General features: G+C 55.0%; 1 protein-coding gene across 1 annotated transcript; it reads right to left on the reverse strand.

Annotated features, from left to right (window-relative positions):
• Positions 1-5,624: 5,624 nt before the first annotated feature.
• On the reverse strand, positions 5,625-6,687 carry DNAJB8 (DnaJ heat shock protein family (Hsp40) member B8). The gene has a single exon (XM_025377078.1). It carries the CDS (start codon positions 6,433-6,435, stop codon positions 5,737-5,739), a length of 699 nt encoding a protein of 232 aa, XP_025232863.1. The 5' UTR covers positions 6,436-6,687; the 3' UTR covers positions 5,625-5,736.
• Between the last annotated feature and the right edge of the window lie 15,056 nt (positions 6,688-21,743).

The raw sequence follows: 21,743 nt of genomic DNA on the forward strand, positions 1-21,743 counted from the left end.
AGACACCCCAGCTCTGAGCGGAGCTTGGGACCCTGTCCAGCCAGGGAGGGGCCGTGAGGTCTGTGACCCTGGCATGGCAGAGTGAGCAGACTGGGGAGGCCTGAACTCCCTACCAAGACCCTTCCCCAGCAGACAAGAGGAGAATCTCCCGCTCAGGGGCAGGCTGCCGGGGGAGAGGGGGCAGGCGGGCCACCTGGGGCCGGGTGGGCAGTGAGGCGGGAAGGCAGCCGTCTCACACCCTCCCCCAGCCCCCTCCAGGGGCTCTGTCTCCACCCCTCACCTGGGCACCTCAAGCTATCTCCCTGGCTCCTTGGCATCTCTGTGTCTCTATGGTCCCTGGGTCCCCGGAATCCCAATCTCCCCTTCCTTCTGTGTCTCTCCCTGTCTCTGTCACCGTGTCTCGTTGCTCCCAGTTCTCCTGCCCTCCCCGTCCCGCCCACCACAATCCCCTCCAGCCCACTTGGTGCCCTTATCTGGGTCTGCCCCGCACAATTGCTGGGAGCCCATCCCCATGACAACGGGGCAGATGGCGGCTGCGATTAGCCACTCTCCCTCCCTCCGCAGCTCAATCCGTCTTTGAAATTAAATCAGCTGCGATAACATCGACCGGCCAGAGGGAGGGAAGGCGGGCAGGAGGCTGCCTGCGCCCCACCCACCCGCCCCAGGCCCAGTGCAGAGGGAGAGGAAGAGGGGGGCAGAACTGGTTCCCACTGTGGCCCTGTGACCTTGACCACATCTCTCGTCCTCTGAGCCTCAGTTTCTGCATCTGCAAAATGGGGGTGAACAGCCATATCTCTTGCTTGGCTCGGTGCAAGGCGTGGAGGAGGTTCTGCAGTAGGCTGAGAACACTGTACCTGCCCACCCAGTCCATGCAGAAGCCTGAGCCCCAGTGGGCAATCCCTGCCCGGCCAGGCCTTAGGGACCAAGGCCATTTGAGTAAACCAGCTCTTTGTGGCTGAGAGGCCACAGACCTGGCTCCCCACCTGCTCTGCAAGCCCAGTGCATCTCCCAGGGCCTTGACACCCTAACTTGCAAAATGCTCTAGCTTAGATGCCATCTCATCCACTCCCTCCCCTACAGCCTTTTGGTCCCTTCAGACAGCCAGGGCCCTCACAGAATGTGCGGACCCAGGACTGGAGGGTGGAGAAGGTGGAGACCTGCCCCAGTATGAGACCTCCCAAGGAAGCAGCATCTGGTGGTGTTCGCTGGGTGGGCTGTGGGTCCCAGGCAATGGGGTCAGCATGTTCGAAAGCTGGAGGTGGGAGGCAGGGTGGGGCCAGAGCACAGAGAGCAGGAGAGAGCAGGAGGGTGCGCCTGGATCTGAGGCGAGGGAGGGCTGAGTGAGATCCGGAGGAGGACTCTGGGTAGAGGTCACGGCCAGCTCAGAGGCCCCGGGCAGGAACAAGCCAGTGTGAGTAGGAAGGGGAGGAGGCCAGGAGGCTGGAGCAAAGAATGATGGGGAAGCCGGGGCCGTCACTGTGCCGGCTGGGGAAGGTCCTGAGGGCCGCCATGGGGACTGCAGCCTCCACTCCTGAGTGTTCCGAAAAACTCAGGCTTTCACAGGACCCTTCTGGCTGCTGGGATAAAAACGGGATGAAAGAGGGAAGGGAGGAGGCCGGGGAGGAGGCTGGCGTGATGTCCAGTGGACGACAATGACCCAACTGGGACACGGCCGTCATCTTCGCGGGGAGCTACCCTCTGCGGTGTCCCCTGCCCCCCTGCTGAACCCTGGGGCAGCGGAGGAACCTCAGCGGACTCCGCTCAGCATGCCACTGCACAGGGCGCGGCCAGCCTCAGCCCAGCTCTGAAAGTGGCTCCCAGACCCCTGGCTGCCCCGCACAGCTCTGAAAGTGGCTCCCGGACCTCTCACTGCCCCATCTGGCTCTGCAAATGGCTCCCAGGACACCTCGCTGCTTCAGACTTGGCCTCTAGACACACAGCCCAGCCTAGAAGAGGCTCCGGGAAAGGCCAGAATGGCCTGCTGCAGCAGCGCAGCTTAGCAAGGCCTCCTCAAGAAAGTGACACAGAGTAGGGGCCTCCAGGGATGACTTTAACAAGCCGAAGGAGATGGGAAGGGCGGCCCAGGCAGGGGCAACAGTGTGATGCCGCAGCAGAAAGGGCCCGGAGCCGGCAGTGCTGTGGGGCAGGCCCCAGGCAGTGAGTGCCGCCTGGGGGTTGGACTCTACCCCAGATGTGCTCCTGAGGAAGTCACTCAAGCTGCCAGGCTTCAGCTTCTCTGTCTGTAAAGTGGGGCTAAGGGTGGACACAGGGATTCCGCCAGGTGTCACATGCTCGGCTGGGCGGGTCAGTGACTGGGGCCCCGCAGGCGTTTGAGCAGGGGATGCCGTGTTGGATTTGCGTTGGAGAGAGCAGGTGCCAGATCCAGGTGTGAGGCTGGGTGACAAGAAGGAAGCAGAGAGCCAGGAGTCCTGGGGTGTTTGGGGACCAGTGCCGTGCAAGCACCCAGGTTTCTGCTGTGCACCCAGCACCAGGACTGTGGCCTCCTGGGCTGCCGGGCTGTAACTGGATTTGCTCAGCAGCTGCCTGTGCTAAGCAGGCCCACTTGACACAGCCACAGCTGGCCAGTAATTGGTGAAATTAGCAAGTCGGCGGGGACAGAGGTCAGGTGGTTAATGCTGTAGTGGGGGCTTTGATGAAGTTAGTCCCAGGGAAGGACTGGGAGCTGGGGTTTGACCTTCTGTGTGTCACGGGGCTCTCCTGCCCTGCCTGTAACGTGGTTAGGGGACCTCCAGCTGCCGGCTTGTCCCAGGGCTCTCAGAGGCAGAACCCAGGGAGCTGCAGCTTGGCCTGAGCCTCAAGATGCAGCCACAGCACTAAGTTGCCGACTGTGTCCTCTAAGCCAAGACACATGCAGAAGCCAAGGGGGCTTTTCAAGCCCTAAAGATCTTGGGGTGATGCCCCTTGGCTTCCTGGAAGAGGCCTTCAGCAGGCTCCCCTTGGAGAAAAGCAGCAGGCCCGCCTCCCCACCTCTGCATCCCTCGTGAGTGCCCCTCAGACCAACTCTGCATCTGGAAATGGGATGAGTTCTTCACTGGGTATTCCCCTTATTCAATCGAGCCTCACCCTCCCCTCTAGGTTAAAGGCCTCCCAGTGTCTTCTCCTGTCCTGAGCTCCAGAGAGTGTCCTCTGAGCATGGTCCTTGGTTCCCACTCTTCCCTGGCACAGTGCTCCTCCCTTCTTTCATTATATATCATTTATTGGGCACCTACTAGATGCCATGAGCTGGGCTGGGAGTTGGGATGCAGAAGTGAGCAAAATCTGACCAGAGCCTAGTCCAGTTGGTGCTCAGGACACCTTCTGTGGCCATGCCACACCTCCCTGCCGCAGCCAGGGAGCCAGAGACCCTGTCACTGACCATCCTTTAACCCTCAAACCTGGAATCACCTCCTTTTTGGCTTCTATTCCAACCCCAAGGAACAAGGAATTGCCACCTGCTGGTCCTTTATATAGACGCACTCAAGCACTTAAGCACGTCTCCCTGGGCTGTCACTGCCAGCATCATCATCATCACCACCATTTTAAAGGCAGGTCCTTTGGAGTCAACACCTGGGGTGATATTCTAGCACAGCCACTTGCCAGCTGTGTGACTTTCTCCTCTCCAGACCTCAGTTTCCTCTTGGATAATGTGGGGTCAATGACCCCTGTCTGGGAGGGTTGTGGACAGTTGTGGGCATTAAATGGAACCATGCATAGCCACCTTCCTGGCCTTCTTGCTGTTCTCCAGACAGGGGCAGGCCTGTTCCTGCCCCAGGCTTTTGCACTTGCTGTTCCCTCTGCCCAGAACGCTTTTTCCCCAGATAGCCTCATGGTCCAGTGCCTCACCTCATTCCAGTTCCTGATAGATGTCACCCCCTCAGAAATGGAGGCCACTCTGTTTTTTTGTGTGTGTTGTGTTGTTTTGTTTTGTTTTTGAGACAGAGTCTCGCTGTGTCGCCCAGGCTGGAGTGCAGTGGCATGATCTCGACTCACTGCAAGCTCCGCCTCCCGGGTTCACGCCATTCTCCTGCCTCAGCCTCCCGAGTAGCTGGGACTACAGGTGCCCGCCACCACACCCGGCTAATTTTTTTGTATTTTTAGTAGAGACAGGGTTTTACCATGTTAGCCAGGATGGTCTCGATCTCCTGACCTCGTGATCCACCCACCTTGGCCTCCCAAAGTGTTGGGATTACAGGCGTGAGCCACCGTGTCCGGCGAGGCCACTCTGTTGGGTGTTGAGTGACTCAGCACTCCCCTGCCCACTCCCTGAGCCCCCTTCTCAGTCAGCTCACCTGCCCATTTCCTCTCCGGCGTTCATTGCTAGGACCATGTTCTGCACACCTGTTTCTCATCTGTCTCCCTCAACTAGAATACTAACCGCATGAGGGTAGGGGTCTGCCTGTTTTGTTCCTCGCTGTATCTCCAGTATCTAACAGGTGCTCAATCAATATTTCTTGAATTGCATCCAATTAATAGTGCCTGACACATCTGTGAGTTTGAGATTGTTTCAAAGTAAAATGTTACTTTTTTTGAGGCAGAGTCTTGCTCTGTTGCCCAGGCTGGAGTACAGTGGCATAATCTCAGCTCACTGCAACCTCCGCCCCCTGGGTTTAAACAATTCTCCTGCCTCAGCCTCTGGAGTAGCTGTGGTTACAGGCACTCGCCACTATGCCCAGCTAATTTTTATATATATATTTTTATTTTTAGTACAGATGGGGTTTCACCATGTTGGCCAGGCTGGTCTCGAACTCCTGACCTCGTGATCCGCCTGCCTCAGCCTCCCAAAGTGCTGGGATTACAGGCGTGAGCCACCCGCACCCAGCCTCAAAGTAAAATGTTATTTTAAAAATGCATACTTTTTAAAGATTGGCACTCGGTAGGACTCAGGTCATCAGAACAGAGTCCCCTTTCCTTTTTAGCACAGGCACCCTCCCATGACGTGGAGCTCACTCACCCTCTGAGGGGGTCAGCCTGGCTCTGACTTGGGGAAAGCTCTGGCTCCACATGGCTGAGATCTGCTCCCTGGGATCCTGCCCCCACCCATGGATGCCAGGCCTGAAGATGAGTGGGCACTCACCAGGGAGCGCGGCCTGTAGAAAGGCCCTGGGGCTGCAGGGTGTGTGGTGCAGTGGAACAACTGGGGAAGCCAGCACGGTGGGAGGTCAGAGGCAGAGGGCCAGAGGCAGATGGGTGGGCCCAGGCCACCAGGCCCTCATGGTGAGGATGAGACGTGCAGTTCTTATGCTTAGAGCGGGGGAGCCTGGTTTAAAGCCACCAGGCAATGCGATTGAACGTGAGTTTGGCACAGCTGTCCCAGGAAGAACCTATGTGGGTGGGTAGAAAGGGGAAGGCTGAGAACTGGAACAGCAAGGCCTGTGCAGATGGCAGGGGCCAGCAGTAGAGAATGGATACAGGTCAGGGTTGGGTTTGAGGTAATCAGGACAGGGCAGCCACGTTATTTGTCAACCCAGATGGTGGGCACAGGAGAGATGACAGACCCCCATGCGGAACCACCCCTGGCTTCCTGATGGAAACAGCGCAGGCCCTGGAGGCAGCATCCACACCCTCCTTCATGTCCACTAGGCTGGAGCTGGCCCCACATCCCCACAAAGCTGGGCAAGCTGTTCCATGAACTCACTTGGCACATTTATTAACCATCGGGCTATGTCTGCGGCCCCATGTGTTTGCTGCCCCGTTCATGGTGGTGACAGAAGGAAGGCAGAGCCAGGTGGCCGGCGCCTACTTGCTATCCATCCATTTGAGCTGCTCCTTGCCATTCACAGTCACCGACTTGAGCTGCCCATCTTCCTCCACCTCCACACGCTCCTGCCCGTTCTCCACGATGCGCTTGGTGGTGACCTTGTGGCCATTGATCATCTCGGTGGACGACATCACCGACTTGAACCCCGAGCTGCCAGAGCCGGAGCCCCCGAAGGAAGTGGATGAGAAGGTGGTGTGGCTGCCCCCGCTGCGGCCCAGCGTGTTGAAGGATGAGAAGGCCTCCATGAAGGCTGGGAACTCTCCAAAGCCCGCCGAGAAGGCCCCCCGCAGGCCATGGCCCCGGCCACCACGGTCACTGTTGAATGGGCTGTCCCAGAACTCAAAGGAGAAGGGGTCCAGGCCACCGAAAAACTCCCGGAAGATGTCCTCAGGGTTACGGAAGGTGTAGCCGGTGTCGAAGGGGCTGCCGTAGGGCGTGCTGGCCCCGCCGCCAGCCCGCCAGCTGTCACAGCCTGCGCGGTCGTACAGGGAGCGCTTCTTGGAGTCGGACAGGACCTCGTAGGCCTCAGACACCTGCTTGAACTTCTTCTCAGCTTCCTCCTTGTTGTCAGGGTTCTTGTCGGGGTGCCAGCGAAGGGCCAGCTTGCGGTAGGCTTTCTTGATGTCCTCCGGGGAAGCGCTGGCCTGCACGCCCAGCACTTCGTAGTAGTTAGCCATGGCCAGGGGTGTGGGTGAGAGGAGAGGGGACGTGGAGGCCAGGTGGGCTCAGGGGCCCAGCTGGTCAGATGGACGGTGGAGAGAGGTGGCCGGTGGTCTGGGGCCCTTCAGCAGGGGCCTGGCTGGACTCCTCAGGCTCCAGGCAAGATTCTGCTGGGGAGTTCACCTTTTCATAGTACCAGTTCTCAGGGACTGGAGGGGCGCCCACTGAGAGGGGTGGGGGGAGGGGAGGGACACTGCCGCTGAGGGGCCAGGTCAGGGTGGGCTGCCCTCCAGAGCTCCCTTTATGACATCAGCTCTCAGGGCGTGGCCTACCCCCGCCCCCAGCTCTGCACCAGGCAAAGCTGGGCATATGGGCCTGCCCCTGTCACTGAGGCGGCCACAGCGGTGGGTGGGAACGGGATGCTCTGTGACTCAGGTGGTGTGGGCTGAACCCCGGGAGCCAAAGGGCAGAGGCAGGATTGGCCATGAGATTCTAGCCTTGGTGGGTGACAAAGGTCCGTGGCCGTGGTGGGGGAGATGGGCGAGGGCCTTCTGGGTATGTCCACTCTGCCGATGGCTAGGCAGCGGCTAAGGCAAGAGGAGGCCAAGGTGGGATTCAGGCAGGCTGGGGTGGGGAAAAGAGTCTGCTTTTCTCGTGCCCATTATCTGGCCAGGTCTTCCGCGGTAAGCTCCACAAAGGCAGGAAAGTCTGTCCCTGTCTAGGACAGTGGCTGGCGTACGAGGGCCATCGGTAAACACTTGGATGAACAAGGCTCAGAGACATGCAGTGCTCAAGGTCACACAGCGAGTCAGTGAGGGAGGGGATGTGAAACCAGGGCCAAGGCTGCAGCGGACAGCAAATCCAAAGAAGCGTTCCACTCAATTCTGGTAAGAAAAATAGGGATTGATGATAAATATTGATTACTGAGTGTAGCAGGTTGAATGGTGGCCCCCAAAAAGATACGTTCCTGTCCTAATCCTTGGAACCTCTGAATGTGAGCTTATTTGGAAAAAGGATCTTTTCGGATGTAATTAAATTAAGGATGTTGAGATGAGATCATCCTGGATTATCTAAGTGGCCCTAAATCCAGTGACACATGTCCTTATAGGAGGTGGACACTGATGCAGCCAGAAGCTGGGGGCCAGGAGGGCTCTCTCTGCAGCCTCCAGAGGGAGTGCAGCCCTGCTAACACCTCGATTTCAGATCCCTGGCCTCCAGAACTGGGGGGAAGAGATTTATTTTGTTTTAAGCTACCCAGTTTGTAATAATTTGTAACAGCCCTAGAAAACGAATCGGGTGAGTGAGGTAACCAAATATTCTTAGGCATTTATATTCCTTTAATTCTTGTTCTGGTGTTGGATCATATATAGAAACAGCAATTCACAATAATGATTAATATCTGTTCCTACCTTCACCTCACCCCACTCCAGTTAAGATCAAAACCATGCTAAACCACCTACTAACCACACCAATAAAGAGCCTAGATGTTTGGGTCACCAAGTCTTAACTAAAGATAACCTGCCTGCTTTCTTTCCTTCCTTCCTTCCTCCCTTCCTTCCTTCCTTCCTTCTTTCCTTCCTCCCTCCCTCTTCCTTTCCCTTCCCTTCCTTCCTTCCCTCCTCCCTTCCTCCCTTTCCCACTCCTTCCCTCCTTTCTTCCTCCCTACCTCCCTTTTTTCCTTCCTTCTTTCCTCTTCGTTCCTCCCTTTCTCCTTCCTTCCTTCCTTCTTTCCTTCCTTCTTCCCTCCCTCCCTTCCCCCTTCTCCCTTCCCTCCCTTCTTCACTCTTGGCATTTTTCCTTCCTCCTTCCTTCCTTCATTCCTCCCTTCTTTCTCTTCTTCCTTTTTCCAGTCTTTATCCCTTTCTATTATCCTCCCTCTCTCTTTCTCTTTTCTTCCAATGCTCATGGGTGCTAGGTTTCAGGCTCCTAGCAGGGGATAGTATGTTCTAACCAATCCCAAATGCCAGGAGGGATGGAGACAGACTGTAGAGACACTTTGCAAACCCAGCCTCCAGTGACCATCGCTGTCTCTCCATGCAGCTTATCAAGAGCATGACTTACCCCCAGTGCCGGGCATCCACCCACCTACACCTGCTGACACATGTGGCTTGGCAGAGGAGTTGAAGAGCAGAACTTCTCTACTGGATGTAGCTACAGATGAACCTGGTTCTTTATCTCTGTGGCTGGATTTTTGTCACTATGTCTCTGTTACTAGTTAGCACCTGCTGTCCCTTGCAGGCTTGTCCACTGGGGCAGGAGAAAGATGCTTGCCCTGCCCAGTTCTCCATGATGGCGGTGGCAGTGGGAGAGGCGCTGCTGTTGACTGTGGTGCCCGTGGGGAGAGGCACGGTGGGTGTCCATGGAGATGGATAAGGTGTCATTAAATAGTAGAGGTGACCATGGTAGCAGTGTTGGTGTGGAGGTAGTGGTCATGGTGGGAGTGTGCTGGACTTGGTCATGGTGATGGTGATGCTGGTGGTGACAGCAGTAAGATTTGTGCTGGAGAGTAACTGATGATGGTAGTGGTGGTGGGGATGGTCATGCCAGAGGAGATGGTAATAGTGAGCCTGTGTTGTGGTTGGCAGTGATGGTGCAGGTATGATGAGGAGGTGATGGGAATGGCTCCTAGTGAGCCCTTGGTGTGGTTGGCAGTGGTGACAGTAATGGTGACGATGAAGGTGAAGATGGTGGAAGTAGCAGAGGTTGCATCTTGTTCGGCTCTGCCACAGTGACAGCTTTCACCTCTCAGTGGTTCACGACGTTCACGACAAGCATCTGGTTCCCCCAACTTCACTAGCTGGTGCCTGCAGGCAGTTGCCAGGGCCCCGCCTCCCATAGCTTCTCACTACGGGTCCCAGGCTGGAGGAGCAGCTCTGACCCACACACTCTTCTCTCATGAGGGTGCCACTCAGAGCCAGCAGGAACGTGCTGCCTCTGAAAGCTTCTGTTGGTCCATGATGTGTGGCACTCTTGCTGCATCCCATGGTCAAGGCCAGCATCTGTGGGGCAAAGAATGTTTCCTTCAGGAAGGTTCTGCAAATCTCAGGGCAATAAGGAGACAAGTCTGAGATTCCCATAGGGAAGAGGGAGTGAGCAGTTCTCCAACATATGCCAGATGCTAATGGCGGGACTGACCGGGGATGGTAACGATGGCTTTGCTGGGAGCAGTGTCGGTGCTGCTGGTGCCGGGGTCACCAGTGGTGGTGATGGGGTAGGAGGCAGGAATTGTGCTATTAATGGAGGATGGTGGTGAGGGTGGTTGTGGAAGAGGCAATGGTAGAGGGGGGTGCTGAGTGGTGAGAAGGACGCAGTGGTGGAAATGCTGATGTGAATGCCAATGGCGATGGTAATGGCACTGACGTGTGGGGCTCTGTATTTTCTGTTGCTAACTTGGCATTACACCAACCTCTTCTATGGTCTCCTTGCATCCTGGAGAAATCTGAGGGATTTTCCAGAATCCTGTCACCAGTATAGTTCCAGGTTAGAGCCTGCCATTACACGAGATTTGGAGAGTGGAAAAGAGAGGCCGTTGCAGGCAGGTGACAATGGAGAGCTTTGCAACAGCTCAGGGCAATCTTCTGCGAAGCCCCTGCTTCCAAGCCACAGGCTGAGGCATGGATGGGGGGCTTCCTGGAATACCATGAGCTCCTCAGCAGCTCCCAGGCAAGCTCTAGAGAGCTGCTCACCTGGAAGCTGCTGGTGACCATCTCAATTCCTTGTTCCCTGACCGCTGGTCCCAGACTGTTCAGGGTGCAGCTTGTAGTAAACATCCTCCTCCTTGGTATGCATTTGAGGGCTTTGTACTGTGAGGGTGACGGCAGCTCAGATGAAGTTGGTGGTAGTGGTGGAGGTGAGTGTGAGGATACCAGTGAGGAAGCAGTTGGTGGCATCAGGGAGGCATTGGAGGGGCAGTGGTGGTGGCGGTGGTGGTGGTGGCAGTCTAATTAGAGACAGTGGTGGGTCTGGCTGAGGCAGACCCAGTGGTGGTGATGGTGGTGGTAATAGAGGAGGCGATGACGGTGGTGATGGCGAAGGCGGTGGGAGTGGTGGTACTGGCGGCGGTAGAGATGGCAGTGCTGATAAGTTGATGTCGCAGGTGGGATGGTGGGTGGAGATGGAGGTGGAGGAAGTGTGGTGACAGTGATGTGGTGGTGACACAACGCTGACACAGGTGGACAGCACCATGGTGATGGTGACGGAGATGATAGTGATAGTGGGGATGGTGGCGGTGGTAGAGGAGATGGGGACGGGACACTGCGGTGTTGATGGTGATGGTGACACCGCTGAGGGTATTGGTGGCCTGACATTGCAAAGGTGAAGCCTGAAGTTTCCATGATGATGGAATCAGGACAGTGAGGGAGGGGGTGGTGACAACAATGTTAAGAGACAAGGGACCTAGCATAACAAGGCATCTGAGAATCCTGTGGCCGCCTCCCCGTTCCGGCCCTCCCTGCCTTGTTGGAGACTCTGGCTCTGGTCTGCACTGTACTCCCAGGGGAACTTTCTTCCAGCCACTGCCCTGCTCCGACCCCTGTTCCTGGGATGGGTCTGTGGGAGTCAGCCAGGATGGAGACAGGCCTGGAGACCCCCTCACTGCTGCCCTTTCAGGGCTGTCTTAGGGCACACAGAACAGACCACTTGGTAGGACTTACGGGAACAGGTGTGTCACCTGGGAACAGATCCTGCCCCTCACCATCAATGGCATCCTGAGATGGAGGCCCCTGTGAGGAGCTCCCCATGAAGGCTGCTGTGGACCGTGGAGCTGGGCAGCGTGCAGAGGAATTTCCCTTCTACAAAGGGTTCAGGCTAGTCTCCTTCCACGCCAGCGTTTGGGGAGCCAAGGGGGAGCAGCAGGGGCTCTGAGGCCTCCATGGGGCCTGCTGGAGGGACAGGGACACACAGGTGTGAGTGCACACTCAGGCCCCACATGGTCCACCCTCGATGCTGTCAGGCCACCTTCCCTCTTCAAGCCTCTCTGTCCCCATTCACCAGGGGATGCTTTTAGGGCTTTGCCCTCTCCGGGGAGCCAGCCTAGCCTTCCTGGCCTCTGATATCCCATGTCCCTCATCTCAGGCCTACCCTATAGCCAACCCCGAGCCATGGCCAGGGAGAGAAGGACCTTCAGCAACCAAGCGAGGCCCAGAGAGGGCAGAGCATACCCAAGGTCACACAGCAGTACCAGGAAGGTCTCCCCGGGGCGAGCTGATGGAGCCGATTAAGCAGCCAATTGGTATTCGGAGCAGCCAGAGGCCCCTCTCTGTCTCTGTAATTAATGGAGTGGCTTTTTAAAAGGATTCTAATCACCCCCGATCCTATCTGCTTATCACTAGAGTTCCTAATTAGATGATCCTGGCAGTCACTCAGCTAATTCCCTCCAGCCCCTTGCAGCCCTGCCTGGCCTGGGCAGCCCACCCCACCCCCGGCCACCCAGGCCCGGCCAGATGGGCAGTTTGGGGCCTTCTCTCCCCTCAGGGCCCCTGGTCCTCTAACTGCATTAGCTCCAGGATGGATGGGCGACAGCGATGGATGGATGGACGGGCGGCTGGATGGACAGAGTGGCAGGTGAGTGAAGGGGCTGAATAGTGGGCAGCCACAGAGTGGATGGGCGGATGGACAGACAGACGGGCTAAGGGGCAGATCCCACAGTGGGGAAGAGCTCAGCCTGTCAGGTGACACAGCCTGGGCTCCAACCCCAGCACTGCCACTCCCCAGCCATGTGTCCTTGGGGAAGTCATATAACCTGGCTGTGCCCCAGCATCCTCATCTCATCTGTAAAAGGGAAGTAATGATGGTCCCCTCTCACAGGGTTACTGTGGGGAGGTCAGAATGGAGAAGGAGCTGTGTGTGCATGTGTTGGCATCCTGGCAGTGTTGATAATGGGTGGGCAGAGACAGATGAAAGGGCAGCCTGCCTGGTGAGCCATTGGAAGGTATGATAGGCAGACAGCCCCATGGTCAGGCTTACATGCAGGCTCACATGCAGATTGGTGGCCGATGGGGTGGGAAGATAGTGGGCTACGCAACCATAGAAGGGCCAATGAGCTCACATCCTCCCCAGTGGTGCCAGGGCGATCTCAGCTCAGCTCTCAGACCTCTTCAGGCAGCCTTCCTGCCCAGTCCTCCAAGCCAGTGATGACAGGTGCCCAGTGGGTTCCCCAGATTCCTTCCCTGCCATCCTAACTCAAGTATACCCTTCCTGGTGGTGGCCCATGTGGTCTCTGGAGGCTCAGATCTAGCCCCAAGTAGGGATTTACTGCCTGAGTGAAGGCATCATTTGTGGGGCCTTCTGAGTTCCAAGTTGCTTCAACCAGTTAGGGTAGCTCCCCTCCTCAAGGGTCCCAGCTCCCAGTTCCCCTGGCATGGAGCAACCCTAGGCAGGGCTGTGACCCTGAGTTTCTCAGTTACTCGAAGCCTCCAGGAGGATCCAAACCCCAGAGCCTCTCCATTCACCCACAGGGCTCTGCAGTTTCTGGGGTATGGAGTTTCCTGGGTCTTTTTTGTAGAACAAAAAAGCCTGAAGTATCTTCCAGAGTAAAGGCGTGCATGCATATGCACACATCTACACCAGCAGATAGCCACCCATCTCCTCATGCACCTACCCATCAATCCACCCACCTACCCACCCACCTAGCCACCCAGCCACCCAGCCACCCACACGCCCAGCCACCCAGCCACCCGGCCACCTACACGCCCGGCCGCCCACCCGCCTGACCACCCAGCCACCCACCCACCCAGCCACCCAGCCACCCACACACCCAGTCACTCACACACCCAGCCACCCAGCCACCCACACATGTTTCCTGAGCACTCGTCCACACACATGCCGTGTGCCAGGCGCTCCCCTGGGTCTGGGGGTCCATATGTCAGTGAAGGCACTAGACAGAGCCTTGCCCTTATGATACTGACATGCAGTTGGGGAGATAGGAGAAAGTGATAATGCATGAACATTTAGCATGATGGCAGGTGTCATAGATGCCATGAGGGAAAACAAAGCAAGATGGGGGCTTACAGGAAGCTGGGGCTCTTAGGGAGGTCAGATTGGGTGCCCCACACCTCCACAGGCATGCTGAGACACCCATGCCCCTATGCATGTGAGCACACCTGTACACGTGGTCCCACATGTGCACACAGGCCCTCCATGAGGCCTGTAGCCCTGCTGTGTCTCCAAAAGTGTGGGCCCTGCTGTCCCTCACTGGGAGATCTGGCTGCCTCATGCCTCTCTCAGCCTGGGCCCTCCCATGACCCAAGTCAGGCCTGCTTCCTGGAGCCCAGGGCACATCTGGGTTTTACTAGGTCAGCTAGCGAAGGGCCTGGGCAGCTCCTATGCAGCCAACAATTCAGATTCACAATTCTTCCCTGCGCTGGTCTGAGTGGGGGCTGGAAACAGTTGAATTCAGCAGCATCACCCCTGTCCTCCCACGCAGGGAACTCCCAACCCCAGGCTCTGGGAGAAGGAGCAGACACACACCAATGTGCGAATGCAGCTGCAACACTCGCTGGAAGGAGAGGTGACACTGTCTGGGGTGTCTGGGAAGGCTGGTCAGAGGAGGTGACACCTTGGCAGCACTTGGAGAGGGAGGTTCCAGCAGGGTCAGCCTCACACACATGAAGGGTCTTGGATGTCGACACTGGACATCCTTCCCCAGGGAGGTAGTTCGTTCAGTCATGGAACATTTCAAGGTGGGAAGAAGGTGTTCATCACATGGCTATGATCATGTGCCCATTTGCAGACCACCCTGTCCTGGGCACAAGAGGATTTCATCTCCTAAATCAGTGGTTCTCAACAGGGACAGTCCTCCCTCCCCAGGGAACATTTGGCAATGACTGGAGGAGTTGCTACTGGCATCTCCTGGGTGGAGGCCAGGCAGGGCTTCTGCTGAGCATCCCTGTCTAGTGCACAGGACAGCCTCCACCACAAAGAATCATGCAGCCCCAAATGTCAACAGCAGCGAGGTTGAGAACTCTGTTCTAAACCCTGAAATTATCATTTGACAAGCACAATTATAATGCAATGTCTTTTTGATGCACCAAAGGCATTAACGTCTTCAATGTGAATATTTAAAACACACAGGTGACCTGTTTGGTGATTTATTTCTTAATAAAGCAGAAGCCTTGTAACATGGGAGTGGTTCCATGCAAAGGGAACAGCATGCACCAGGCTCTGTGGCTCAGTGGAGAAAGCAGGCATCTGTAGTCGACTGCAGCTGGGACTGAAGGGATGATGGGAATAGAGCCCAGAGAGGGGCAGGGGCTACACCAGGCAGGGCTCAGACGCCAGGCCACAGAGCATGGATTGTGTCCTGGGAGGGGGAGACCTTAAGAAGATTTAAAGCAAGGGGAGGATGGAATCTGTAGTATGTTCTAGAAAGATCCCTCAGCAGCAATGAGATTCAGTTTTATACCCAAGAAATTGGTAAAAATGTCAGTTTGACATTGCCAAGTGTTGACAAGGAAATGGAGCAACGGAAATTCCCACACCCTGCTGGTGGGAACATACATTGGAACAACCAATTTGGAAAATCCTTTGGCCTTCTTTTTTTTTTCTTTCATTTTTTAGATGGGGTCTCACTCTGTCACCTAGGCTGGAGGGCAGTGGCATAATCACAGCTCACTACAGCCTCGACCTCCCAGGCTCAGGTGATCCTCCCACCTCTGCCTCCTGGGTAGCTGGGACTACAGGTGTGCACCACCATGCCTGGCTAATTTTTTGTATTTTTCTGGAGAGATGGGGTTTCACTGTGTTACCCAGGTTGGTCCCGAATTCCTGGCCTCAAGTGATCCTCACACCTCGGCCTCCCAAGGTGCTAGGATTACAGGCGTGAGCCACAAGGCCTGGCCTTTTGGCCTCCTCTTGTAGACGTGAATGTGAAGTCTCTTGTCCCAGTAATTGCACTTCTAAGGCTTATACCCCCAGGGAAACCCTCACACGTGGGAATAGAGACAAGAACACTCACTGCTGCACTGTTTATGGTGGCAACAGGCAGGCATGACTGAAATATCCATCTTAAGCAGAATGAGCAAATACATTGTGTTACAGCTGCACAGCGGACTATGACACTACAGTGAGAACGAAGGAACTGACTCCATATGTGAGCATGGAGGAGCAGCCCCAGCATAGCAGTGAGCAACACAAGCCAGTCATTGAAAGCATCATTGTGACACCGTTTATAAAAAACATACAAACATGCAGAATAATGCATTAAGGATTTATACACTTAGAGTAAAAGTATAACAACATGCATGGGAAAATGAAGCCCTGGCTATCTCTGGAGGCGGGGAAAGGGGACAACAAGGTCAGGAGAGTTCTATGATCTCCGTGGTGTTTCCCTCCTTAAGCTGGGCTGGGGAGGGTGTCAAAGGGACTTGACGCTGCCTCCACTGTCCTAACTCCTGGAGTTTGTGCCCTGGAGAGTGAGCAGGAGCGTGACCTGTGTGCAGCCAATAGCATACGCAAGGCGGGGGAATGTTATCGGGCTGTGCTTCACCAGTTCTCGACGCCTCCGTCAGCTGTGCTCTGTGCAGGAGTGAGCTGCTGAGACCCCTACAGCTGCAGGGAGATGAGCTCTGCCAGTAACCTGGAGGGGCTGGGTTGCAGATCCCTTCCTAGTTGAGCCTCTGATGAGAAGCCAGCCCTGGTCGGCAGGTGGACTGCAGCCTGGCGAGGCCCTGGGCAGAGGCTGCGACTGAGCTATGCCTGGGATCCTGACCCATGGAAACCGTGGGATACCAAACACGTGTGGTTTCAAGGGGCTAGGTGTGTGGCGGTTTGTGATGCAGCATAGAAAATCAATACCAAGGCTACCATGGTGTTGCTTATATTATTAGCTATATTTTTAGATAACTGAAATATTTCATAATTAAGAGGTTAAGAAAGACGCCTGTGGTGGCCTCACCTGTAGGAAGAAGAGACAGAGTGCAGGGCATGGGCCTGGAGGCTGGGAGGCCCAGGAGGAGGCTGGCACATTGGAGAGGGGACAGGCCATACCGTCCAAGGTGAGGAAGCAGGATGGGCTGGTGTCAGGGCTGGTGGGGTGTGTGTGTGTGTTTGTGTGTGTGTGTGTAGAAAGTCCCCTTCATCCCTAGATTCTGAGGAAAGTGGGGGGCCCATGCCAGCATCCCCTCAAAGCCTGGGAAACCTGGATCCCGGCCTCACAGCATCAGAACATCAGAACAGCCAGACCTGGCAGGGGAGGGGCCAGGGAGAAGGAGCAGAGGCAGTATTTTCCCAGGGTCCCCTGGGGAGCCTGGCAGTATAGGCTGGGGCCAGGCGAGGAGGACAGATGGGGCTGTGGGAGGGAGCAGCTGCCGCTCCCCTCTCCAGGGATGCCCGCTCCCCAACTCCAGCCCACATACCAGTGGGAGAGATCGTGAGACCCTCCCCCTATCCTTGCTCCCACCGGTCCTCAGTTTCCCTAGTGATACTGGACAGACGATCTGTGAGGAACCCCCTGAGTTGGGTGGGATAAAGACATGAGAACACCTACAAATAGCCTAGGGCACCCCACTGGCACTCCCGCCGGCCCTGGCAGCCTTTGGTTCTGTGGGAGAAGGAGGAATAGAAAGGGCAGGCAGTTTTCCCAGGGTCCCCAAACACCCTGGTCTTCTAAGAGTGGAGGTGGGCTTGGGGGCTCAGTCTGAAGCCCATTGGGCTACCCAGGATGAGCCTAGGTTGGAGGAATAAAATGGCGTTAGAAGTATCTCCTTGCTGGGTGGCCTCTCCAAGAAACCTCCGTCTTCCTCATATGATCCTTCCAACAACCCTGCAAGATGTGGTCTTGACTGATGAGGAGCTGGGGTTCAGAGAGCCCAAGCCACTTGCTCGAAGCTGCACAGCAAGGGGGAGTCAGGTCTGTCCTTCAGACGGGGCTTTACCGTGAGCAACCTTGGTTAGGGACCAGGGAGGCCCTGAAGGGCCCCAGGGAAAGAACTCAAATAAAGCTTCCCTACGATCCTTGATCAGGGTTTTGAAGCGTGAAGAGAAATTCTCCAGGCTGATCTGAAGCACAGAACATCCCAGGGAGAGAGACCAGCTAGGAACAAGGCAGAGAAGACAGGTTTTTGTGAATGACTATGTTTTAAATTACACAAGTGGCATATACTCAGAACATATCAAAACAACAGCCCACGGTTATAAAGGGAAAAGTGCCACCTCCGCACCCTGGGTCTGCAGCACACTTCTCACAACTAACAACTATCGTCATCCAGGTACATGTCTCCCCAGGTGTTTTTCTACCTCTACACAAATATTTTAAAAACAAAAACAGAGTCTGCTTTACATGTTGTTTTCCAGCTTGCTTATTTTCACGTATCCTAGTGTTTCTGTGCGATGTACGGGAAGAGGCTTGCTGGGCCAGAGAGCGTGCAAAACCTAGATCATTTCTGCCCATATAGGTATCTCCAGGCTGCTTCTCTACACCTGCCCAGTCTCTTCCATTTCTGCTGAGAGAGGGAAGTGGTGCCCCATGTGGAATGGGCATGGATCTGATCATTTGTGAGACTCAGCACCTGTCAGGATGTCTGGTGGCTGTGGATTCACATTGCTATTGGGGATGACCTCTTGTGTATCCTTCTGCCTGTTTCCTTCCACAGTGTGTTATGTGAATCTCCTAATTTGAAATCATCTGCAACTCATTCAAACTTTGTAAAGCCTCACGCTGCCCAAACACACTTGCCTGCTGTCTGGACAGAACAGTCAGTATTCACCAAGTGAGATGCTAACCAGCTAGTTGTTCCAACACCACTGGATTGGGTAACCCTCCACTTTTGCATTGATTCAGGATGCCTCCTTTATCACCCATTATCTTGTAAACAATAGGGTCTGTTGCAGGTTTACTGAATCTGTGCCATTGATCTGTTTATTCTTATAGCGGAACCACAAGGTTTGAACGATCGTGATAATAGAATCTTGTTTAATATCAGAAAGCTTTTCCCCCACACACACACCCCCCCACACACACACACCCTCAGTTTATTTTTCCTAATTTTTTACTTCTTCTGCTGATCTTGTTAGTTTTTCCAGATAAAGTTTGGAATCATTTGCCATTTTGCCTTTAAAAAAACCCAGCAGAGTTTTGATCGAACCGTCCTGTATGATAACTCATTTAGGATCTACCCACCTCCTCCCCTGCTGCCCCTCATCTTTCCCGCTGCTCAGGTGATTCTGTCCCTGTGTCAAACGGATGGCAGGCATTCCCCAAGGGCAGTGTCCATTTCTGTGGCCCTGAGGGCCCTTCCCCATCCTAGCACTGGGTCACCAGGGGGGCAGGAGGTGCTGTGGGAAGAACAGTACTGCTCCCTAAGAGTTACAAAGGGCACTTGGTTTCTTCCTACAAATGGGCATCAAAGCCAGGCCTGGAAGTGTCCCTGTGTAAGGCAGGGAGGAAGGGGCCGGGCAAGTCGAGCTAAGTCCATGGCCCACCAGCCCCACCGGGGTGCAAACAGAGGGAAGAAGGCCGACCCACCCGGCCACCCTGGCACCAGGCCCTGGGGAATCATCAAGGCCACCCTGACCCACTCAAGACAGTCACTTGCAGCTCCTGGCCTGCGTGTCTGGCCATACCTGGGCACTTTGTGGCCACAAAATTCAAACTGTTTACCATACACAGTGACTTGAGGAGGCAGGAGTCACTGTTAGAAGTGAATTGTTTTATGAAGGAGGGAAGAGAAGCTGTAAACTGTAGCCCCTGAGCCTCGGTTCTTTGCTCTAAAGTGACTTGCTGGGACTTGAATCTGAGGCTCTCACCCCCATCTCTACTCAACACCACCCCCCAGCCTCCCCCAGCTCTGGCTGCTGCCTCCTTGTGAGAAACAGCCCCTGCAATTCAGATGCGGTGGCTCACGCCTGTAATCCCAGCACTTTAGGAGGCCAAGGCAGGCGGTTCACTTGAGCCCAGGAGTTCGAGACTAGCTGGGGCAATGTAGCAAGATCCTGTCTCTACCAAAAAAAAAAATTCTTTTTTAAATTAACTGGGCCTGGTGGTACATACCTATAGTCTTAGCTGTGTGGGAGGATGGCTTGAGCCCAGAAATTTGAGGCTGCAGTGAGCTACGATAGCACCTCTGTGCTCCAGCCTGGGTGACAGAGTGAGACCCTGTCTCCAAAAAGGAAGAAAGAAAAAAGAAACAGCTCGTGCTTTCCAAGAGTTTCCTGGTAGTGAGTAGAGAGAGCTCGTCATAGTAGCAAGAGTCTCTGTGTGTGTTATTCCCCCCACCCAACACCAAGAACAAACAAGGCTGATGAACATTTATGGGAAAGTGAATGGATCTAGTCTACAGATGACTGGGGAGAGCCTAACACCAGCCACTGGGGGCATCGGGGACACAAGAGTGACCAGACACAGCCCCTGCTCTCTTGCAGCTGACGTCACGGGACGAGGGGATCCTCTCCGCTTGTTTCTGCCAGCTGGCCACCTCCCAGCACTCATGAGAGCGCCTGGCACTGTGTGCTCCAAAATGCTGGTTGACAGAAGGAAGGAAATAAGCCGGGGGCGCAACAGAGAAACAAGGAGGCCTCTTTTGATGGCTGTTCTGGATTATGGGTCTGGATTCTGGCCTTTGAGTCCTGAGCCAAGTTCTAGGTTCGGATATGGGGTTCTAGGTTCTGGGACCTAGATTCTAGGCCCAAAGCTGCATGTCCTTAATGCCAAGTTATGGGTTCTGAGCTCCAAGCTCTAGGTTGTAGATTTGGGTTTCCACATTCGGGGCCCCAGGTTCTGGGCTTTGTGTTCTGAGAACTCAATTCTGAGGTCTGGGCTCTGGGTCCCGGTCTTAGAGGTCTTTGTAAGTTCTGAGCTCTCAGCCCCAAGCTGCCGATTCTGGGTTGAAGGGTCCAAGCTCTGGGCTGTATGTTCTGGGCTCTGGTTCCTGAGTTCTGGGGCCTAGAGCTATCGTTCCTGGTTTGGGGATCTAGGCTGCAGGTTCTCAACTCTAAACTCTGGAGTCCAGGGCTGGCTCTGGGCTCTGGATGGACTCTGGGCCAAGCAAGTAGGATGGTTCGCCAGAGGCCAAGTAGAGTTATTATTTATGCTTCATGCCTGGAATGTAAGCTCCTTGAGGACAGATTCTTGTTTGTTTTATTCCCTGCTGTAGCCCCATGCCTACAACCGTGCGTGGCATACAGGAGATGTTCAACAGGATGTGCACACGTGAACACCCCATCGCAGAAACACACAATCCTGCTGTCACGATCTAGGGGCATAGGAGAGAGAACCAACCCTGCCCTCACTGTGGCAACAGCTGGCAAGAAGAGAGGAGGCCTCCTGCCCTGGAGTTGTAGGGGGTGGAGGCCAGGGGGGCCCAGGGCCACTCTGCATCAGGTAGGAAGGAAGCACGTGCCTACCCTGCCAAACCCCGGGCTGGCTCCTGTCTGTACTCAGTGCCAACTTCACAGGGAAAGACAGGAGGGGGTACTGGTGGCACACCAGGGCAGAGTCTGGAGGTCAGAGTCTATCCTGATGGACTGCAGCAGCTGGGACAAGGTGCTGACCGTTCCGGTGCTTTGGCCCACCCAGCTCTAAGAGAGGAAGGTGTCAGCAGCCTGGTATTGGAAAAAATTAAAGGAAAATCTCCTGAACCAGGTGCACAGCAGGGCTGTCAAGAAACAAGGATGGTGGCAATCAGAAATACCTGTCCTCAGGGCCCCTGGTGAATAAAGATCCTGTTGGTCAAAGATGATGACAACTAAGGTGAAGAGAAGCCATGGCTGACCAGGGATGTACAATCAGAGTGACTTGTCATTAGGGATGGTGGAGTCAGCCAGAGAAGATGTCTGTCAAACACAACCTGGTCAGGGAGGGGTGTGTAACACACTGGCCATCAGGAGCCAGTGTTCAGGGGTCTTGGTAACCAGAATTATCGTTGATCAAATATGTCATCAATCATTGATCAGGGCCATGGGTGGCTTCGGCTGTGAGTAACTGGGAGCATTAGCGGGGAAAGCATTGGGTGTCCATGTCGTTGGTGGCCAAAGATACACGAGATATTAGTGACCAGATTCAATGACTGGAGACATGGGGTCCAGAGATCTTGGTGAAGAGAACCAAATGCAGACCATTAGGGATCAAGGGCACTGGTGAGCAGAGGCATCAATGATTAGAGAATTTGGTGATCAGAGACATTGGTGACTGGGTATTCTGATGACCAGGGATATTGATGATCAGGGAGGTTAGTGATCAGAGGTATAAGGGACTTTGGAAAATGGGGGCATTGGTCAGCAGAGACTTTGAAGAAGATTCAGCAATCACTGATGTTGGGCATCAGAGACATTGGTGATAAGAGATCTTGATGATCAGTGTTGAGCATTCAGGGGTATTGGGAACCAGAAACAC

This window comes from Theropithecus gelada, chromosome 2, assembly GCF_003255815.1.
Source record: "Theropithecus gelada isolate Dixy chromosome 2, Tgel_1.0, whole genome shotgun sequence".
Taxonomy (NCBI): Eukaryota; Metazoa; Chordata; class Mammalia; order Primates; family Cercopithecidae; genus Theropithecus; species Theropithecus gelada.